The sequence below is a fragment of the Pristis pectinata genome, chromosome 2 (assembly GCF_009764475.1).
Source record: "Pristis pectinata isolate sPriPec2 chromosome 2, sPriPec2.1.pri, whole genome shotgun sequence".
NCBI classification, from domain to species: Eukaryota; Metazoa; Chordata; class Chondrichthyes; order Rhinopristiformes; family Pristidae; genus Pristis; species Pristis pectinata.
In genome coordinates this window covers 121164102-121183514 of record NC_067406.1, presented here as the reverse complement: position 1 = coordinate 121183514, position 19413 = coordinate 121164102, and the positions used below count along the sequence as shown (strand labels likewise).

Sequence of the window (19413 nt, the reverse complement as noted above, 5' to 3'; positions counted from 1 at the left end):
CATCAGCAAGATAAATGTCACAGCCCAAGACCCTGCCATACCACCATCAATTAGCATTGATAATGTGTTCGTGGAGGGAATAGATAGCTTCATAAATCCAGGCTCCACAATCACCAGCAACCTGCTTCTTCATGCTGAAATCAACACGAGCTTTGCAAAAAACTGGAGCTATTATGTCCAATCTGAGCAAGACAGTGTGGACCAACAGCAATCCAACAAAAAACACCAAACCGTCAATCAATCAAGCTTATGTTTTTTGTACACTCCTCTACACCAGGGAAATCTGGACAATATATGGAAAGCATGAGAAAAGACAACACATTTGCTGCCTCAGAAGAATCCCAGACATATCCTGGCACAACATGGTCAACTTAAAAGTCCTTGAACATTCTAAGTCTATCAGCAAACATTCATTTGCAATCCAATTATGTTTGAAGTGGGTTGATCAGGTTATCAGATGGGTGGAGGCTGTATTCCCAAGAACATATTGAACTAGCCACAGGGTCACGGCCTGTTGCACACCCACACCTCCACTATAAGGGCATCTGAGAGTGAGACATAAAGTTGGCAGGCATCAATACAGACAATTGGGAACCAGCCAACCGTGGTTGGGATCTATGAAGGGTAGCTGTAGAGCAGCGCAGCAGATGCGCCAAGGAAAAATGGTGATCTCAACTAGTTGAGAAAACGTGAAGAAAATTAAGGCCAGCAAATTTTGCACATCTCAACCTGCGTTCATCTGCAGCAACTGTGTCAGAGACTGCTGAGCCTGAGTGGGGCTTCTGAGCCATATCAGACAATGTTCAACACAGCGTTGACCACTGAGGCCCAAACTCCTGTCCTGTAGGATGGAAGGTGCCACATAAGCAGAACAAAAATGTTAATCCTGCAATACCATTTCAAGTTAAAGCACAACACAGTAAAAAGTGGTTAGAAGTTCAAGATTAGTAACAGGAGGAATGTTTTAATATAAAGGGTAATCCTTACCAGGAATGGTCTTCTAAGTAGACCCGTTAGTACAAGAACTCTGCAGAGTCTCCGTAATACATTTAAATATCTTTATTAGTCACATGTACATCGAAACACACAGTGAAATGCATCTTTTGTGTAGAGTGTTCGGGGGGGGGGGGCAGCCCATATAGAATATATAGAAAATAGATAGAATACATAGAAAATGGAGGCTACACACACATTTATATAATCTGTTCTGTGCCTAAGATGGCGCTGGCTTCTTCTCCTTCTTCATCGAAGGGAAGAGAAAGCCCGCGCACGGGAAGAGTCAGGTAACTGGCGGGTGACTGAGCACAATGACCTAAGCGCGACCCTGAGTCCAGTAATAATGTCTGTACTGCAGAAATGACTAGAGCATGTTGTGATTAGATTAGAAGAGCTGTGGCGAAGTACAAGCGTGTTGTGATTAGATTAGAAAGACACTTGTGAAAACAACTGTGGCAGAATGCAGTGGGTTGAGGAACGAGGGGTCTGTAATTAGATGTCACTATGTAGCTGAAACTGACTTGATTGATTATGCCAACTGGACGAGGAAGGGGCCATAAAAAAGTGCTGTGAGCCTTTGTCCGGGGGTGATCAGTGACTAGCTCTCTGACCATCACAGCCTTTGTTTGCAAATAAAGGTTTAACTTCTTGAAGAATCTTCTGCGTCTCCTGGTCATTCTCGAATCTCGGTAATCCATGACACCCGCAAGTGTTGCCACGCTTCCAGCGCCAACATAGCACGCCCACAACTTCCTAACCCATACGTCTTTGGAATGTGGGAGAAAACTGGAGCACCCAGGCGACTGAGATGCGAAAACTACAGGTTTTGCAGAAGTATAAACAAGTGGACCAAAAGGCCAACCCATCCGTGCTTAATTTTATAAGACTGTTCGTTATGACCCATCATTGCGTACTTGTTCAAGTTTATTATTATGGGCATACAGACCCAGGGTATATATAAATTACACAAAAATTAGCTTTTTGCAGCAGCACAGTACATTACAAACATAAATTACATAAACGGGTGAACATAAATTATACTTGTTGCCATGTTTTATGTTTTGCTACGCATTAAATAATTCGAATTACAAAATGTACCCTTTCAATAGAAAGTATATGAATGCACTGGTTTCAGCAATTGGCAATGCAAGATCGACGATGGCACTGATTGTGATCTCATCCATAGAACGCCGTGTCTATTTTACAGTGAAACATTTCAAAGCATTAAAATCAGACACTGGTACTAACTACCAACTGGTAATAAATGACACCCGGCAGCTTGATTGTAGCGTCACAAATGTAAAAGACTAAATGTGTCAGTGTGATGATGCTATTTAAGTGATACGGATACAGTCCACCTGGCTAACTATTCCCATCTCTATAACATTATATTGTCATCATTTGGGTAATTCTCTCTGAGGTATCCTAATATTTGCCTGGCTAAGAGGAAATGCGTACAAGTCGGTGTCAATTATCCCCTCGGAAATGACAGCGGCGAAAACATAACGAGGAATAGAAATCGCATCCCCTCCTCTCTCCCTCACCCCTCACTTCCCGTCGACAAATACGGCGGCTCAGCGACCGACGAGGATGAGGCGCCGTGGGGTCTTGTGTGCTGGTGTCGCGCTGACGTTTCGTTGCCGGGGTTTGGTGTACTCGGGTGAACGGTGGAGCGGCCGGGGTGAACCGATCGTCGGCGGGGACGGGGTCGCTTGGAATGTGCTGTTGCCGTCTGATCGGAAGGAACGCGATTGCCATGGTTTCCGTCGGTAAGTTCGGATACATTTGTCTCTGGAACGTTGAGACGCCGCACACACTGGCGCCGCTAACTCGAGGCGCGATTGTTCTGGCCTAAAGCCTCTACACATGACTTGCAACATCATCACTTATTTATTTTCTGTCATGGTTGATTATTTTTTTAAAATGAACATTTCTGCCCTGCGGCTTTTCATTTTGCAGTTGTCTCCCATTTTTCTTTCGTGTTTACCTTTGTTTTTGAGACTGACTGTGTCAAGTGCGGGTAAAATTGCAGAGTCATGGTGATGAGATGCGAAGTCAGTTCTGATGGCTGGGATGAGGAGAACTATATTTGGTTTTCTTCTAACCGTTTAGCTCGCATTAAATCACTGGAATATTGCTCTGATTTGTTTCATTCAGAGAGAGACGCTTTGCAGTTTGAAGGAAACGGTATAACCCGCTGACTATAACAGCATATTTTTCAATTGTGTGCGACTAGAAACTTCATGTGCTTCGGCACACATGATGTTTGTCTAACTTGTCGTTGATGTTTTGAACAAAAGTGTCAGTTCAGGTCAACTAGAACAAACATTACCAATTGTGTTTCTTTTTTATTAACTAGGATTTCAGTTCTTGGCAGCAATATCCCTTGGTTTTAAATTCAGATCTATTTTAAGTGTGATACATTTTAGTGGTTGACTTTGAATTTTCATTCTTCGAAAACGTGACAGTTTTTGAAAATGTTTCAAAAAATTTGTTTTGTCTATTTTCCATAATACTTGTGTGACCAGTGATAAACTGCAAATTCATTGGTAGCTATAAAGGGGAACATTAATTGTATGCTTTCATCGTTTCTTGAAGATGGAAGTTTACAGTTCCAGAGGCCTCTTAATACTTTACCTAAACTTTCATGTTGGAGGTTGGATGGAGCGTGGGTAGGTAATTCATGGGGAGCAGGGAGAATTATAGAATCATAGAACAGTACAGCACAATACAGGCCCTTCGGCCCACAATGTTGTGCTGACCTCTACCTTCCCCATATCCCTCTATTTTAAATTCCTCCAAATGCTTATCTAGCAATCTCTTGAATTTGACCAATGTACCTGCCTCCACCACCACCCCAGGCAGCGCAGTCCATGCCCCAACCATTCTGTGGGTAAAAAACCTTCCTCTGCTATTTCCCTTGAACTTCCCACCCATTACTTTAAAGCCATGCCCTCTTGTATTGAGCATTGGTGCCCTGGGAAAGAGTTGCTGGCTGTCCACTCTATCTATTCCTCTTAATATTTTGTACACCTCTAGCATATCTACTCTCATCCTTCTTCTCTCAAAGAGTAGTCTCTCCTCATAATCCATACTCTCCAAACCAGGCAGCATCCTGGTAAATCTCCTTTGCACTCTTTCCAATGCTTCCACATCCTTCTAATAATGAGGCAACCAGAACTGGACACAGTACTCCAAGTGTGGTCTAACCAGAGTTTTGTAGAGCTGCATCATTACCTCACGGCTCCTAAACTCGATCCCACAACTTATGAATGCTAACATCCCATACACTTTCTTAACTACCCAATCTACCTGTGAGGCAACTTTCAGGGATCTGTGGATATGAACCCCCAGATTCCTCTGCTCCTCCACACTACCCAGAATCCTGCCATTAACTTTGTACTCTGCCTTGGAGTTTGTCCTTCCATAGTGTACTACCTCACACTTCTCCGGATTGAACTCCATCTGCCACTTCTCAGCCCAGCTCTGCATCCTATCAATGTCCCTCTGCAACCTTTGACAATGCTCCACACTATCTACAACACCACCAACCTTTGTGTTGTCTGCAAACTTGCCAACCCACCCTTCTACCCCCACATCCAAATCATTAATAAAAATCACGAAAAGTAGAGGTCCCAGAACCGATCCTTGTGGGACACCACTAGTCACAGCCCTCCAATCTGAATGCACTCCCTCCACCACAACCCTCTGCTTTCTACAGGCAAGCCAATTTTGAATCCACACGGCCAAGCACTGTTAGGTTTTCTTAAATTCTGCATACGCTTGTAGTATTTATGAAACTGTTCAAAAGTAGGAACCGTTTACAATTTTAAAAAAATATTACTTCTTAATTCGGTATTATTGCATCTCTGCACCACCCACCTTTTCTCACTCCTTTCAACAGCTGCCTAGTTGAGATTAATGAACAGAGTAAGGATCTAACAGTGTGCTTACAAAAAAAAATCAATGTAGTACCATATTGTGTAACTTCTCAGAGTCTTTTCTTCACAGGTATTGTCATGTTTTAACAATTCATAACTTCAGAATTCATATCTGTTATGTGACTTTCCAGCTTAGTAAATTTCAATACTTTCCTGAGGGGAAATGTTCTGCAGATCATTACACTCCTATGTGATCCTTGTAGAGTTCATACATTTTCAAGAGCACCCTGATATTCCTGTCCTATGCAATGCAATGATGGCTACCCAAAGCAAACACTAGTGATGTGAAACATTACAAGGACATTTCACAGACACGTCCTCAAACTAAACTTGATTCAGGGCCACACAAGGAAAATGCTTGGATATTTTGAAGGCAGAGGTAGTTAGATTCTTGATAAGCAGGGGGGAGAGGGTGAAAGATTATCACAATTAAACAGGAATGTAGAGTTGAGGTTACAGACAGATCAGCTGTTATTACATGACAAGGCAGACTCAAAGGGCCATTTGGCCTACTCCTCTTCCTAATTTGTGTGTGTGTTATGGGAACATGAGGGCAGAAATATCAGCTTGGTCAAAGATGTAGGGTTTAAAGAATGTAAGTTTGGATGGAGAGGTGGAAAGTTGGGAAATACAGAGCTTGGGTTATGCAAGCTGCCGGTGATGTAAGAAAATCAGTCAAAAATAGGGAATTGGGCCAGAAAAAGGAAGATTGTGGAGATCTTCAAGTTTTATGGTACCAGAAGTTTAAATGATAAATGAATTTTAATGACAAAAATTCAGTAATCTTGGGGGCTGCACTTGGAACCCCTTTTTAGATTCCCTGGGATCTAAATGTTCCACTGTGGGGGAGAGAAAAAGTAATTTCATGAAGGTCTGCTTGAAGGTGCCTGAATACTGCGTAACTTGCAATAGAATATCCGTACATAATGTTGTGGGATTGAATGTTGAAAGCTTTTTCAATTGACCTTTTTAATGCTAAGTAAGTTGATTATCATGTACTTCTAGGAATAAGGTGGCATAAATTTACTTGCAACTTCATTAGTCTGAAGACATCTTTGTTTCTACAAGCAGAATTGATTTTAAGGAACCCATGACCTCCTGCTTTATCCTGTATACAACTCCTATTGACTTATTTTTCCTTATGTACCATTCCAAACTTGATCCCTGCATGCCTCAGAGTTCATGGAATTATCCACTTTTCTTTAAGTATTGATTCTGATTTCCATCTGGACCCATCTCCATTACACACAGCCCCACCAGCACACAGTTCATGCTCCTTAATGTCTTTTGCCCACGAGCATTATTACCGAAGATTTATAATCCTAGTGAAGTCAGAGATCTTTTGAAAATATTTTTTAATATGTTTATGCTGACTTGAATCTCATGACTTTAGTGTTTTGAAGTTTTAAGACACTGATGAGTACAGGAAATGCTGATCCAATTTCCCAGTTATCACTGAATGAAAAAAAACAGGCAAAGTTTTCAAACATCTGATGTGTAAAGACAGACACAGAGGAGGAAAATAAACTGAAGTATAAAGCCTGAAAGCACCAAGAGTAAAGCTGACAGTTTGATGCAACTTTTTGCATTTGATATATTGGCATCTCACTTCGTGCTCAGGATGTGTTCCCAGGAACAACAGTTCTATAGTATTATATCCAGTAAGAGGCACTACTGACAGTGCTGCTGTGCCAGCACCCTGACGTGAACTCTTTCCTTGTACCTAGACAATATCCTTTCCCCCCCGTTTCAATCCTTTCCTACCTACGTTCATGACACATCACACAGTCTCTAACTTGTCCGTAGCTTTAAGCTCTGCGGTACGCACGACCACATCTTCACCACAGACGTCCAGTCCCTATGTACCTCCATTCCCCATCATGACGGCCTCACCGCCCTCTGCTTCTTTCTTGACCAGAGACAGAACCAGCCCCTTCCACTAACACTCTCCTCTGTCTGGCTGAACTTGTCCTCGTCCTAAACAACTTCAACTCCTCTACATTGATGAGACCAAACGCAGGCTAGGTTACCATTTCGCAGAACACCTACACTCTGTCCATAACTGCGATCTGCATCTTCACTTCAACTCCCCCTCCCACTCCATCACAGATATGTCAGTCCTCGGCCTCCTCCACTGCCAGGAGAATTCCAAGCGCAAACTGGAGGAACAGCACCTCATTTTCTGGCTTGCAACCTTGCAGCCTAGTGGCATGGACATTGAATTCTCCCACTTTAAGTAATCCCCACACCAACCCCCAACCATGTTGCTTCTTTTCTTCCCTTTCTTAGCCTGTCTCTTTTTCCTACCCCATTTTTTCTCTCCATACCTTTGACCCATCCCCCAGTGGATCTGCTCTCCCCTCCTCCCCCGCACCTACCTATCACTATCTCTTACCTGCATCTACCTATCATCACGTTGTGCCCACCCCACCTCCCCTCTTTTGTCCACCTATCACTGCTCTGCTTTTCCCTCCTAAATATGGGGCTTCCCCTTTTTCTATCTTCAGTCCTGAAAAAGGGTCCTGACCCGAAATGTTGACCGCCTGCTTTTCTCCACGAATGCTGTCTGGCCTGCTGAATTCCTCCAGCATCATAGTGTTTTTCATCTAGATTCCAGCATCTGCAGTCCTTTGTTTCTCACTGCTGTTCAAGTTGAATCATGTCTATTGACCATAAACTGGTCAAGTGCATGTAGCAAACTGATGATCGTTAAATCATCCAGGGATGTCAGTAGACTTACCATGATGGAGCAAAAGTATTTTTTGCTATTGGATGTAATTTAAGATTCCTAAAGTTGATTCAGTGGAACTCTTTCCCTCCTCACAGCCTCGTGAGGAAAAAGTTTGAGGACTCAACCCTCGGCTAATGCTGCCACAACAATGAAACGGTTAAAGTAATCTCGTCGTCACACACCCCGTTTTGGAGTGAACCACTGCAGCAATATGAGTGGCTGCCTGCAAGGGTTTGTTTTGGGTAGGCTGGGTGGGGTGAAGTGGCTGCTTAGCGCTAAGATCTGGGACTTGGGTACACCCAGGCCAGCATGGTGGGTGTGGGCCATTGCTTGGGACCACAATGGCTACTCCATGTAGCCGCTGCTGGCCTGGGTGTACCTGAGTCCCGTTGATAGACCACCCTGATTCACAAGGCCTCTTTCATCAGCTCTTGTTGGATATGATAGAAGCCGCTGAATTTGTTGTTCTAATTTGTTTGGCTGGGGAGACAGCAGCTTCCCTCTTATGAAGGAGACTGTAGGACCTGGGTGGTCTTTCACCAAATGGGGCAGCTGCTGCCATCTCCAGCAATGGCCTGCAGTCACTGTGCTGGTCAGAATGCATCCCTCAGCCCTGCATCTTCACCTCACTCCAGCCCACCCAACAACAGCCCTCACAAGCAACCATTCACATCTCTGACGTGGTTTACTCCTCGTGAAGCCGTGCCATGATGAGATCACCATCTCATTGCTACAGGAACACTGTTTCTGGTATAGCAGCATGCAGTCTGAGCAGAAGTTTTAAAGTACTGAAGGTCCCATTCCTGTGAGTGTTCGGACTCCACGACCAAGAGCCCTGTAAGGAATTGGCACTCTGCAGGATAGTGCTAAGTGAGTTACTGGATTACAGTCTAACAAATGACATGTAGCAGGTTAAGATAAAAATGCAACATCACAAATGTAATATCATTTTTCATCTTTATAATTACTTCTTGAACTTGCCTAAGTTAAAATGGAGAGGACAAATAAGCGCAGATTTTAAAACTTCTTTTTGCAATGTTTTTTCAGTTGATGGTGCAACATGATATTTTCTGTGGGTTTCTTGAACTTAATGTAAACTGTAGTTCATTCAAGAACTCATGGTGCTAAATACATTTCGTATAGTAATAGATGAGGATGTTTCTCTTTTGCAGCTTAATTGTTTTCCCTATTTCGCAAGGTTTTCTGACTTTTCAGGAAGTCAGTTTAACATGAGCAGTTGGGTGGGGTTGGGGGAGTGGAATTAATTATGGACTTCGGATTTTTTTTAAGTTAAAACTTTTATTTTGTTTCCTTCTCCTAGGTTCTGATTACCTCCGTTGTAATACTGAGGTATAGTAATCCACGATGGATAAGATATTGGAAGCACTCATCACTTCTTCGCACCCCCTACCTGTGAAGAAGGGGATTGTGAAGAAAGTGATTGATGCAGCTGAGAACTCAGTTGACCGGGAGCAATGCAAGGCAATGTTTCATCTAACCACACGGTTAATTTTAATTGGGGAGGACAACTTCCAGAAACAAGTGGGTCATCAGGTACTTGATGCCTATGCCAGATACCATCGTTGTGAATTTGAAGAATTCTTTAACAAGGGCTTTATCCTAAACCTTCTGCAACAAGGTTATGGATCATTAGATAAGAAAGATATTGGCATCATTGACTATATCCACATGGGATTAAAACTTATAATGAGTTGTCCTTCTGTGCTTGAAATCTTTAGCTTCATGCACACTGAGGTGTTGCGATTAGTTTGCGAGAGGCCAGAGCCTTTGCTGTGTGCTAAGTTGAGCGAGTTGTTGTCTGACTTTGTGCACTGCATCCCAAGGGGTAAATCAGCCGTACTCTTTTGCCAACAATTAGTAAGGACTATAAGTCAGTTCCAGTGCAATGCTACACAGGAGGAAGAGATTCGTGGATTTATTTCTCAGGTGAACAAAGTAAGCAATTTGCTACAAAGCATTTGGAAAGCTGAGCCTGGTGCACTTCTGCCTTCTCTACAAGAGGTGTTCGTAATAATCTCTGCTACAGGTAATGAATACATCAAAGGATGATTTTTTTTTAAAGTTGCTTTTGTAAATTTAATTGGGCTTTCTCTTTAAATGTCTTTGGAGATTCTCCAAAACCCTCATTCTCATTCCTCTTAAAAGTTTTTTTCACAAATTATTCTGATTTGGGACAGAGAAGACAAACAGCTAACTTCCATCTCTTTCTATTCTATGTGTGTTTTATGTCTGAAGTGAGAGGCAGAATGTTGACTCTAAAACTCCCTCCCATGGCACAAAGCTCTACTGGGCTCAGATAAATCCAATCATCCAAACGTAACTTGACAGTGAAACGCATTGTGTCTCCTTTGTGAGTGAGGGGATGATATTTTCTCATTCTGAATATATTGAAAAAGATAAATCGTCTAATTATTGAGTCCCACTTCCTATTTTTTTTCTCGTATATTGGAAATCAATTGTATCAATTATTGAATGCTTACTGGTTGCTGTTGTGATTTGGGTTCATATTACTGTCCATTGAATTATTTTTCATGTATATTGGCAATCATTATTCAACTGTATCAATTACTGAATGCTAACTGATTGCTGTTGTGGATTGGGTTTGTGTTGCTGTGCACTGAATTAGTTAACCAAAACCAAGGAAAAAGCTCTTATCTGCTTGCTTTACAGATTCCATATTTGAACCATCTATTGCTCTGGCAAGTCTTGTTCAGCACATCCCATTACAAATGATAACAGTTCTCATTAGGAGCCTAATCACAGATCAAAATGTTAAAGACGCCAGCATGACTTGTGCTCTCTGCAGGTAAAGAAAGAACTTGTATTTATGTCAAATCCTCCAATCACTCCAGAGTACTTTTCAGCTAACAAATTAGTTAATTGTATTATTACTATGTGGACAAATGTGGCCCTCTTTCAGCAAGTACTGTTCAAAGCTCTTAAACTCAACATGGTAATTAAAAATTGAGGGGTTGCACAACTCAAGGAGAAGAAAATTGAAAGAACTATCTGTAAGTGCAAGTGAATTGGGTGGGGGGTGGGGGGAGGAGAAATGGGTGAACATAGCCCAATCTAAAATCCATAGCTAAAATTAGAATCCATCAATTTAGGATTGAAATTGGAAAGCACGTTTTCAGTATAGTATGAATGTAGAATTTCTACCCTATGTAGCTGGATGCTGGGTAACTTGTATGCTTAATACTGAGATGGATGAGCAAACCCAGTGAATAGGGGAGAGTAAAAGGCATTTATAAATTATATAGGCAGTCCCCGAGTTACAAACACCTGACTTATGGACATCCCTTCATACAAACAAGCTCCCATAACATTATTAAATTCAAAGGCCTGACCTACGTATATTTGTTCCTACAAACTGCAGAAGTAGTTTCAAAGTTTTCAAGAGGCAGTACCTCAAGAAGGTGGCATCCATCATTAAGGGCCCTCACCATCCAGGACATGCCCTCTTTTACTCCCGTCAGGGAGGAGGAACAGGAGCCTGAAGACCCACACTCAACGTTTTAGGATCAGTTTCTTCCCTTCCGCCATCAGATTTTTGAATGGTCCATGAACATATCTCGTTATCCCTCTTTTGCACTATTTTATTAATTTATTTTTTGTTTATTTATTTACTTGTAGTAATTTTTGTCTTGTACTGTACTCCTGCTGCAAAACAACAAATTTCTTGACGGATGTCAGTGATAATAAATCTGATTCTGATTCAAAGTCAAAATCAAAGTCGAATTTATTGTCACATTCACAAGTACGTGTATGCATAAGTATGTGTATGCACAAGTGCAATGTAAAACTTGCAGCAGCATCACAGGCATAAGAAAAACCTAAATTAAACATAAATTATACACAATTTTTACAAGAAAGAACACAATTACAATGAAAACAAAGTCTATTTTAGTGCAAAATGGTCATAGTGTTGTTAAACTGTAGTGATTAGGGTTTCACCAGATGGTTCAAGAACCGAATGGTTGAAGGGAAGTAGCTGTTCTTGAACTTGCTCTTGAACCTTTCTGTCCACTTCTAGTAATTGTTCTTTCTTATCAGTCTTATGTGCCTTTGATACCAGTCATCAAAATTCTGTGGAGGTATGGTTACCATATTAAGTGATATTTGTGCATTTCCCAACTTATGGGCATCTGTAAAAATGGAATTCATTCGTTACCTGGAGATGGCTTGTATCTGAATATATCCTGGCAACACTCAGGAGAATAAATCTGAACTACACTTGATGTTGCAGTGGTTAGATTTTGGATTAAATTTTACAATAAATTTAATTTGTAAATGTAAAAACATCCATGGATCACTGCAATCAGATAGCAAAATAGAAGGTAACTTAAGGAATAAAGGCAGCTACAGGCTGCATGACCACTCAAGTCTGCTTCCCCATTCCTATCCATTACCCGCATCCTGTGACTCTATTAGGGACCAAAAGCCCATCGGTCTTAATTTCAAATATATATGATAACTGCACATCCACTGCCAGATAAGGGGGAAGATTCTGAAAAGTTATAACCCTCTGGCCAGTCCTCTTATCCTGAGTCTGTGCCTCTCCTGAGGAAACTGCCTGTCAGCATTGCCCTGTCATTCTCTCTCAAATCTTCTTTCAGTGAGAGAGCAGCTCTCGTTCTTCTAAAAGTAAATATGGACCAATCTTGCTCAAACTTTCTTCCTAGAGAATGACTGAACTGACCCCAATATAATTGTTTCCCTTTTTATCTTTCTGTAAGTATTCCTTTTTGCATTTGAGTAATCTGGCACACTTATTAATACTGCTGAAAATGGATTTATTCCCAAAAATCAGGATTTTTGATAAAGATCCAGTCCTATGCCTGTGAATAACCTAGTTTAAAATCATGTAAACTCAATTTTTAAAACCTCTACTGAATGACTTAATAATTTTATTAATGTGTGCTATTTGGCTTCCAACTAAACCTAATACTTTTTGTTATGGAAATCTTTCCAATTGATTACTGGTGCCTCTGCTCAGGTAATGAACATACTTTGAAGTCTTCTTAGAGGTCTGTTTAAGCATTGGTTATTGAACCAAAGGAGGACAGATCAAAAAGACTGACCAAAAGCTTGATCAAAGAGCTGAGATTTAATACACTTAGTAAAAGGTAAAAAGGGATATTGACAGCAAATTATGGAAGAATTCCAGAGTATGTGCCCTGGGCAGCTGAATCAAAGGAGTGTAACATTCTGGAGTAATTGTAAGAATGGAACAAGTTAAAAATATGGGAAGAGGCAAGCCATGAAGGGATTTAAGAGCAGGGATAAGAAATTTTAAATTGGTAGTTTTGGACAATTGAGCTGAAGTGTACATCAAGAAAGGCAGGAGAGATGAAATGGGACTTAATGAAAGAGAAGATGTTGTGAAGTTAATAGAACATGACAGATGAGAGGCCAGCTAGCCGAGCATGAAGTAGTCCAGTCTGAAGGTGCTATGTAAGTTACAGCAGAAGGATTGAGTCAGGGTGAAGAGGACCAATGTTACCATGGTGGTAGAAGGTGATATTTGTGCTAGGGTATACAGGGGATCAGCAGTCCAATTTAAAGTCACGTAAGATGCTGAGATTATGAACAGTCTGAGCTAGGTAAGTAGTCTAGTGTTTGAGGGAAGGTCTTTGTGCAGTGTCTTTAGTTTGCTCAATATTTTTACTGGAAGAAACTGTATTTGGCCAAGCCTAGATGTCAGATCAGCAGCCTAATATTTCCATGGGAATGGAGAGGTTCAGGGTGGTGGAGGAGGGGAAGAGCTGAGATTCTTGATGCAATTGTTGAATTTAGCCGCTTGCATCCATTTTGCTCAACCACATGATTGCTAATGTAGGAAATTGAAATATTATTCAGTAAGGGGGTCTTTTCTGAAGCTATGGTGAAGACATGTTTGTGGGATTGAATAGAAAAATCCTTGTTTTTCACCCGTTTTGAATCGGACTCCTGAATGCTTAGCATTAGTATTAAAAAACTTTCCGCTTTCTCAACCCTAATATTCTTCTGATAAGCATGAATAATTTTGTTAACAGTGAAAATGGGTGGGGAAGTTGATGAAATGAATGAAGGTACAAGAGTAAGTCTCAACTGAAGAGAAATCATGCAAAGAATTTGAAGGAGCGTTTGGACATCACACATTGAATCTTGTATGAATTGTGCAGATGTCAACAACCTATTTATGTCAATTTAAAGGTGAAGAAAACACAATGCAAGGAAAATTGACCTTCTGGATAATAAGCTAGAGAAAATATCCATTATGGGGAGCCTTTGTATTAAGAAAAAAATGTTATGGAAAATTAATTTGAACCCATACTGTGATAGTAAAGTGGTACAATTAAGCTTGCATACTTGTACATTGTCCATTCAAAGTTCTTGAGAACGTAAATCTGGAAATTGTGGAACATTTAAATGTTTCTAATTACGTACTTTTGTTTCCTGAAGGATGATTGATTGGCTCTCTTGGCCATTAGCTCAGCATGTGGAAACTTGGGTGATTGCACTACTCAAGGGATTGGCTTCTGTCCAGAAATTCACCATCCTCATAGATGTCACATTGCTTAAAATTGAACAGGTAAGTGGGAGAGATAAGCCATCTGTTAAAAAAGGAGAACAAAAGTGTGAAATTTACTGTTGTTGATGTGACTGTATGAATGTTGATATGGTGCTAAACAGGTTTAACATCTCATCTGAAAAAACTGGAGACTTACAGAACAGTAATTTATAATAAATCTTGCATATGTGTGCATATATATTTCTCTCACACACACCTGTATCACTAATGAGAAAATCCTGCAGGAAATTAAAAACCTCAAGTTTGCTTGCATGGCTAATTAATCATGGCTGATTAATATGATATCACAATACCATATTTCTGCTCACTCCCCGTTTCTCCTTCCCCCCCCCCCAACATCTCTGCCCCCTGAGATACCTTTTGCATCTTGAAATTTAAAGAGTCACAAAACTGTGCAACACAGAAATGGGCCCTTTGGCCCAACTCATCCATGCCAACTGTGATGTCTTTCAATGCTAATCCCATTTCCCTGCATTGGGCCTGTCTCCCTCTACCCTCCTTTTCAAGTGTCTTTCCAAATGCCTTTTAAATGTCATGGTATCTGCCTCTACCATTTCTTCTGGCAGCTCATTCCAGGTAACCACCACCCGCTGTGTATTTTTTAAAAAAGAAACAAAATGTCCCTCAGATCTCCTTTAAATATCTCTCCTGTGACCTAGGCCCTCTTATTTTAGACTGTGCTATCCTGGGAAAAATACTATGACTATCTACCCTATCTATGCCCACATAGTCATACAAACCTCCTCAACCTCCTATGGTTCAGTAAAAACGCTCCCAACCTATCCAATCTCTCTTCGTCACTAAAACCCTCCATTTCAGGCATCATCCTGGTGAATCTTCTGCATTCTTTCTAATGCTACCACATCCTTGTGTATTGTGGCAATCAGAACTGTACACAATACTCAAAGTGCAGTCTAACAGTTGCAATGTAATGTCACAACTCTTTTATACTCAATGCCCTGGCCTATGAAAGTAAGCATGCCAAATGCCGCCTTCACTACCCTATCTACCTGTGTTGGCATTTTCGAGGAACTATGAATTTGCACCCCAAGGTTTCTTTCAACATCAACACTGCTAAGGTCCCTGCCATTTACTGTATATATCCTGACAGTATTTGACATTTCAGTATGTATTACCTCACACTTGTCTGGATAAAATTCCATCTGCCACCACTTCACCCACTTTCCAGCTGATCTATGCCCCTTTGAATCCTTAGACAACCTTCTTCACTATGTACGATGCCACCAATTTTTGTGTCATCAGCAAACCTGCTAATCAGACCACCTACATTCTCATCCAAATCATTTATATAACATGTACATAATAAACAACAGAGGTCTCAGTACCAGTCCCTGTGGTACACCACTAATTACAGATTTCCAATCAGGAAAAACAACCCTCCAACACTACCCTCTGCTTCCCATCACCAAGCCAATTTTAGATCCAGTTTGCCAATGCATATCAAATCTCATGTGCTTTAACCTTATCTATCTCCCTCTTAAAAATATTCAGCAATTTAGCTTCTACAGCTCTCTGTGCTTGCAAATTCCTCAGGTTCAATATCATCTGTTTGAAGAAATTTCTCCTCATCGCGGTCCTAAATCTCTTGCGCTGTAACGTTGAACAGTAACCCCTGCCTCGTTCATGCCAACAATCCTCCCCACATCCAGCCTGTCTAGCCCTGTCAGGATTTCGTAAGTTTTAATTAGATCCCTTTTAATTCTTCTGAGTTCTAGTGAATGCAAACCTAGTTGGCTCAGATGGCAGTTCCACCATCCTTGGGATTAGTCTGGTGAACACTAGGGATTTTAGTCATACTTGTTTAAGAATTTAACTAGGATTAATTAATATTAATAAATGATCTCACTTTTCCCCCACTTCTGCAAGTGCAGGAGATCAAGGGCTGGCCCCAAAATTTTTTTCTGGATCTTAACATATGCTTCTAAGACAAGTATGAAAATTTCCAGAGATGACTGCCCATTTAAGAGCACAGTAGAGTAGAGGTTTAGTTAATAGACTAGCAGTGAGAGTTCTGGACCATTTGATCAGAAACCCTGGTTTGAATCCTCCCCATGGCAGCTTGGGAATCCAAATTTAATAATCAAGTAAGCCTTGAATATTATTAAAAGTTAATCTCAATTACATTAACCACAAAACTACCCAAATCTTGTTAAAACTCATCTGGTTCACTGAATTTTTTAGTGAGGAAAATCTGCCATCCTTGCCTTACTGCAGATATGTGCCCAGACCCACTAATGTGGTTGACTCTTAGGTGCCTTATTGGTTCCAAGGCAATTAGAGATGGTCAGTAAATATCTGTGTTGCCAGTAACATCCAATGAACAAATAATTAAAAATAGCATTTATATTTCTTTTCTAATATGTTAAGAAAAACATCACCTGATGCAGGCAAGGAAGAGGCAGCAAAAAAAATTGCATTGGTAATGGAATTAGGTAGAACAATTACCAATTAAATTCAATGTTAATAAAGATATTCAGCAAGTGAGGTGAACCCCATGTGTCTTAGCCACTGTCTGTTATAGAAGTTGAATTCTTGTTCTGAACTGCAGTAGCTCATCTCAGCTAAGCAATTATATAGGCCCTATATCAAGCAGCACAGTGAAGAAAATTGGTAAGGGTCTTTGCTCATGAGTGCTGCTAGTTTAATCTGCTGAAAGTACATGTGTGGTATTGGGCAAGAATGTGACTGACTTAGTTTTGCTGTTCCCTGGTTAAAATGTTTGAATACTATTGAAGAGTTTCATATGAATAATGGAGTACAAAAGGATCATTGCCTCTTTTGAATCCATATTTGCGCAGAAACTATCATTATTACTGCTCATTGATGAACTGATTTCCTCTGCTAGGTATTTCATCGACTTTGGTATCCTATTGTGCGGCCTGGAGCTTTAGTAGTTCTTTCCCATATGCTGCTCAGCTTTCAGCATTCTCCAGAAGCCTTTCATTTAGTAAGTTATTATAATTGCATTGTTATTAGTTAATATTCTTGCTTTTCTCAAATTAAGACTTTAGATATTGGGCTGGATCTAAAACACCTCTGACAGTAGTTCCATGGGATCTATAACCTACTGTGGCAATGTTGGATTCAATGCCTCCACTCCTGGGGATCTTTGCAAAAAAATTGGAGTGGCATTTCGGGTCCAACTTGTCCCAGGATCACCCTGACAGCCTTTCACAACTTGTCAAAAGCATGTTTCACAACTGTCAAGTGTCTAGTAATAAGAGACACATTAAGAGTTTAAGGAATTCATTTAAAAATATATTAAACTACTATAAATTAGAAACATAAATGTAAAATTAAGGAAATGAAATTAACAAAAAAAAAACATTTTTAAGATTGGCAATTGTTTCAAACGAATGATTGGGATTATTGCTTGAACATCAGCTGTGGCTGGTGCAAAGCTGAGGGTCCAGATGTGAAGTGCAACTGGCACCTCAGCTTGGTATGATCACTTGACAGTGCCAAAATCCACTTGCAGATTAGGAGGTTAGATGCACTGATATCTGAAGTTCAGTGTGCCTCCAACTTCTGTGTGACATTGCACTGATGCAGAAGTTAAAGACTTACTATCAGAGAGTTGAATAGCAACGCTAATTGAAGCTTGATCGAGCCATCATGTAAAAAAAAATGTGATTTTTTTTTCAAGAATTTGTGATAGATGGGTGGCCAACAATCAGGGGAACGATATTACTACATGTGCTAGAAAAACTAAGTTAGCAGAGAGGGGCACTAGGCATAATGATTATTTGATTATAATTTATTAATGCTGCTGAAAATGAATTTTCTGTTGTTGTTATTTACTGATGAAGGGAATAATAGTTTTGATATAGGCAACAGTAAATTGTCCAAAATATGAAAAATATTAACCTGAACATTTTTATATAGAACACTTTACATGTGTAACTATGTGAATTGATTTCTCCACAGATTGTTCCTCACATTATAAAACTAGTTCAGTTTCTGAAAGATGAAGCTTCGCCTGCCAGTAAAATCTTCCTCGTGCAGTTGACCGAGTTGGTGCATTGTATGATGTATCAGTATTCTGGGTTCCCCGATTTGTATGAACCTATTCTTGAGACTATTAAGGTATGGACCTGAAAGCTAATTACAGAGAATATACATTCTAAGTGTCAAAAAGTATAATGATCCATATTTACTACAATTTATAAACAGAGCAACAATGTGCAGCTCCAAAGAAGGCAATAGAATTGAATATAAATTGTTTGAATATTTATTCATTAATCTTGTGCAGAGACTGACCACCTGAATAATTCCCAGAGATGCAAATTGGCAGACTGCCAAATTGTATCTTGTGTTCAGTTTCTTTTTACTACATGATGTTGAACACATTACATTACATTACATTTTTTTTACATAAAATAATCTTCATGTGGCTTGGTACAACAGTATTTCACATTTAATAGAAGTACCATTCATCTGAAATAAAAGGACTGCGATAAATGTTGAAAATATATCAATTGATAATAACATTGTTTTCCAACTACCACCAGCTGCATACTCCTTAATAATTGTGCCATGTAACTTGTCCAGCCCAAATTTTGTTCCATTTAATATGAAGGTATTTCATGCAACAGCATGCAAACTTTAGATATGATTTTCAGTTATTTTTATTCATTATTCTTCCTTTTTTTGTGATAATGCAGTAGGTGAAGATTTGCAGCTGGGTTTAATGATTGTACATTTTTTGTTACCAAATTTAAGCAATAATTGTTTCCCTAGAGGAGATTTGAAGGGACAGTAGGATTCTGATGGATTGTAGCACTGAACCGCACACTTACCAACATGTGCTCACCCATAAATGTGAGGACAATGACAAACTTCACTGGATTTGTCATAAGCTCCCATTCACTGGGAAGTTCTGACTGACTTGTAATCTCAACATTGTAAGGCAGCCCAACCCTGCAATGGGCACAACACTTTTTTTAAGCATCATGTTCTGTTGCTCTATGAGAAATATCATACTGGACAACACTTATTACATCCAACCCATGCCTTTTAATGTCCACTTTGTCAGCCATGAAAACAATGGGTTGGTACGGGACTGCTGTGGTATTTGTTTACAGATACCTTATGCCTCCACACCGAGTTTCCTTTTGCTTAATTTA

The 19413-nt window shown here is 40.2% G+C and overlaps 1 protein-coding gene across 2 annotated transcripts in view; it reads left to right on the top strand.

The window, feature by feature from the left end:
• The first annotated feature begins 2159 nt into the window (after nucleotides 1-2159).
• usp38 (ubiquitin specific peptidase 38) overlaps nucleotides 2160-19413 on the top strand; it is a 33186-nt gene continuing 15932 nt past the window's right edge. The window contains exons 1-6 of one of the 2 annotated variants that reach the window (XM_052010354.1): nucleotides 2160-2765; nucleotides 8990-9715; nucleotides 10360-10495; nucleotides 14137-14266; nucleotides 17133-17234; nucleotides 18215-18373. In XM_052010354.1, coding sequence (XP_051866314.1) covers nucleotides 9034-9715; nucleotides 10360-10495; nucleotides 14137-14266; nucleotides 17133-17234; nucleotides 18215-18373 — 1209 coding nt within the window. In that variant the 5' untranslated portion in view covers nucleotides 2160-2765; nucleotides 8990-9033. Of the gene's footprint in view, nucleotides 2766-8989; nucleotides 9716-10359; nucleotides 10496-14136; nucleotides 14267-17132; nucleotides 17235-18214; nucleotides 18374-19413 lie in introns of those variants that run through there. The other variant, XM_052010355.1, reaches the window with a different exon arrangement.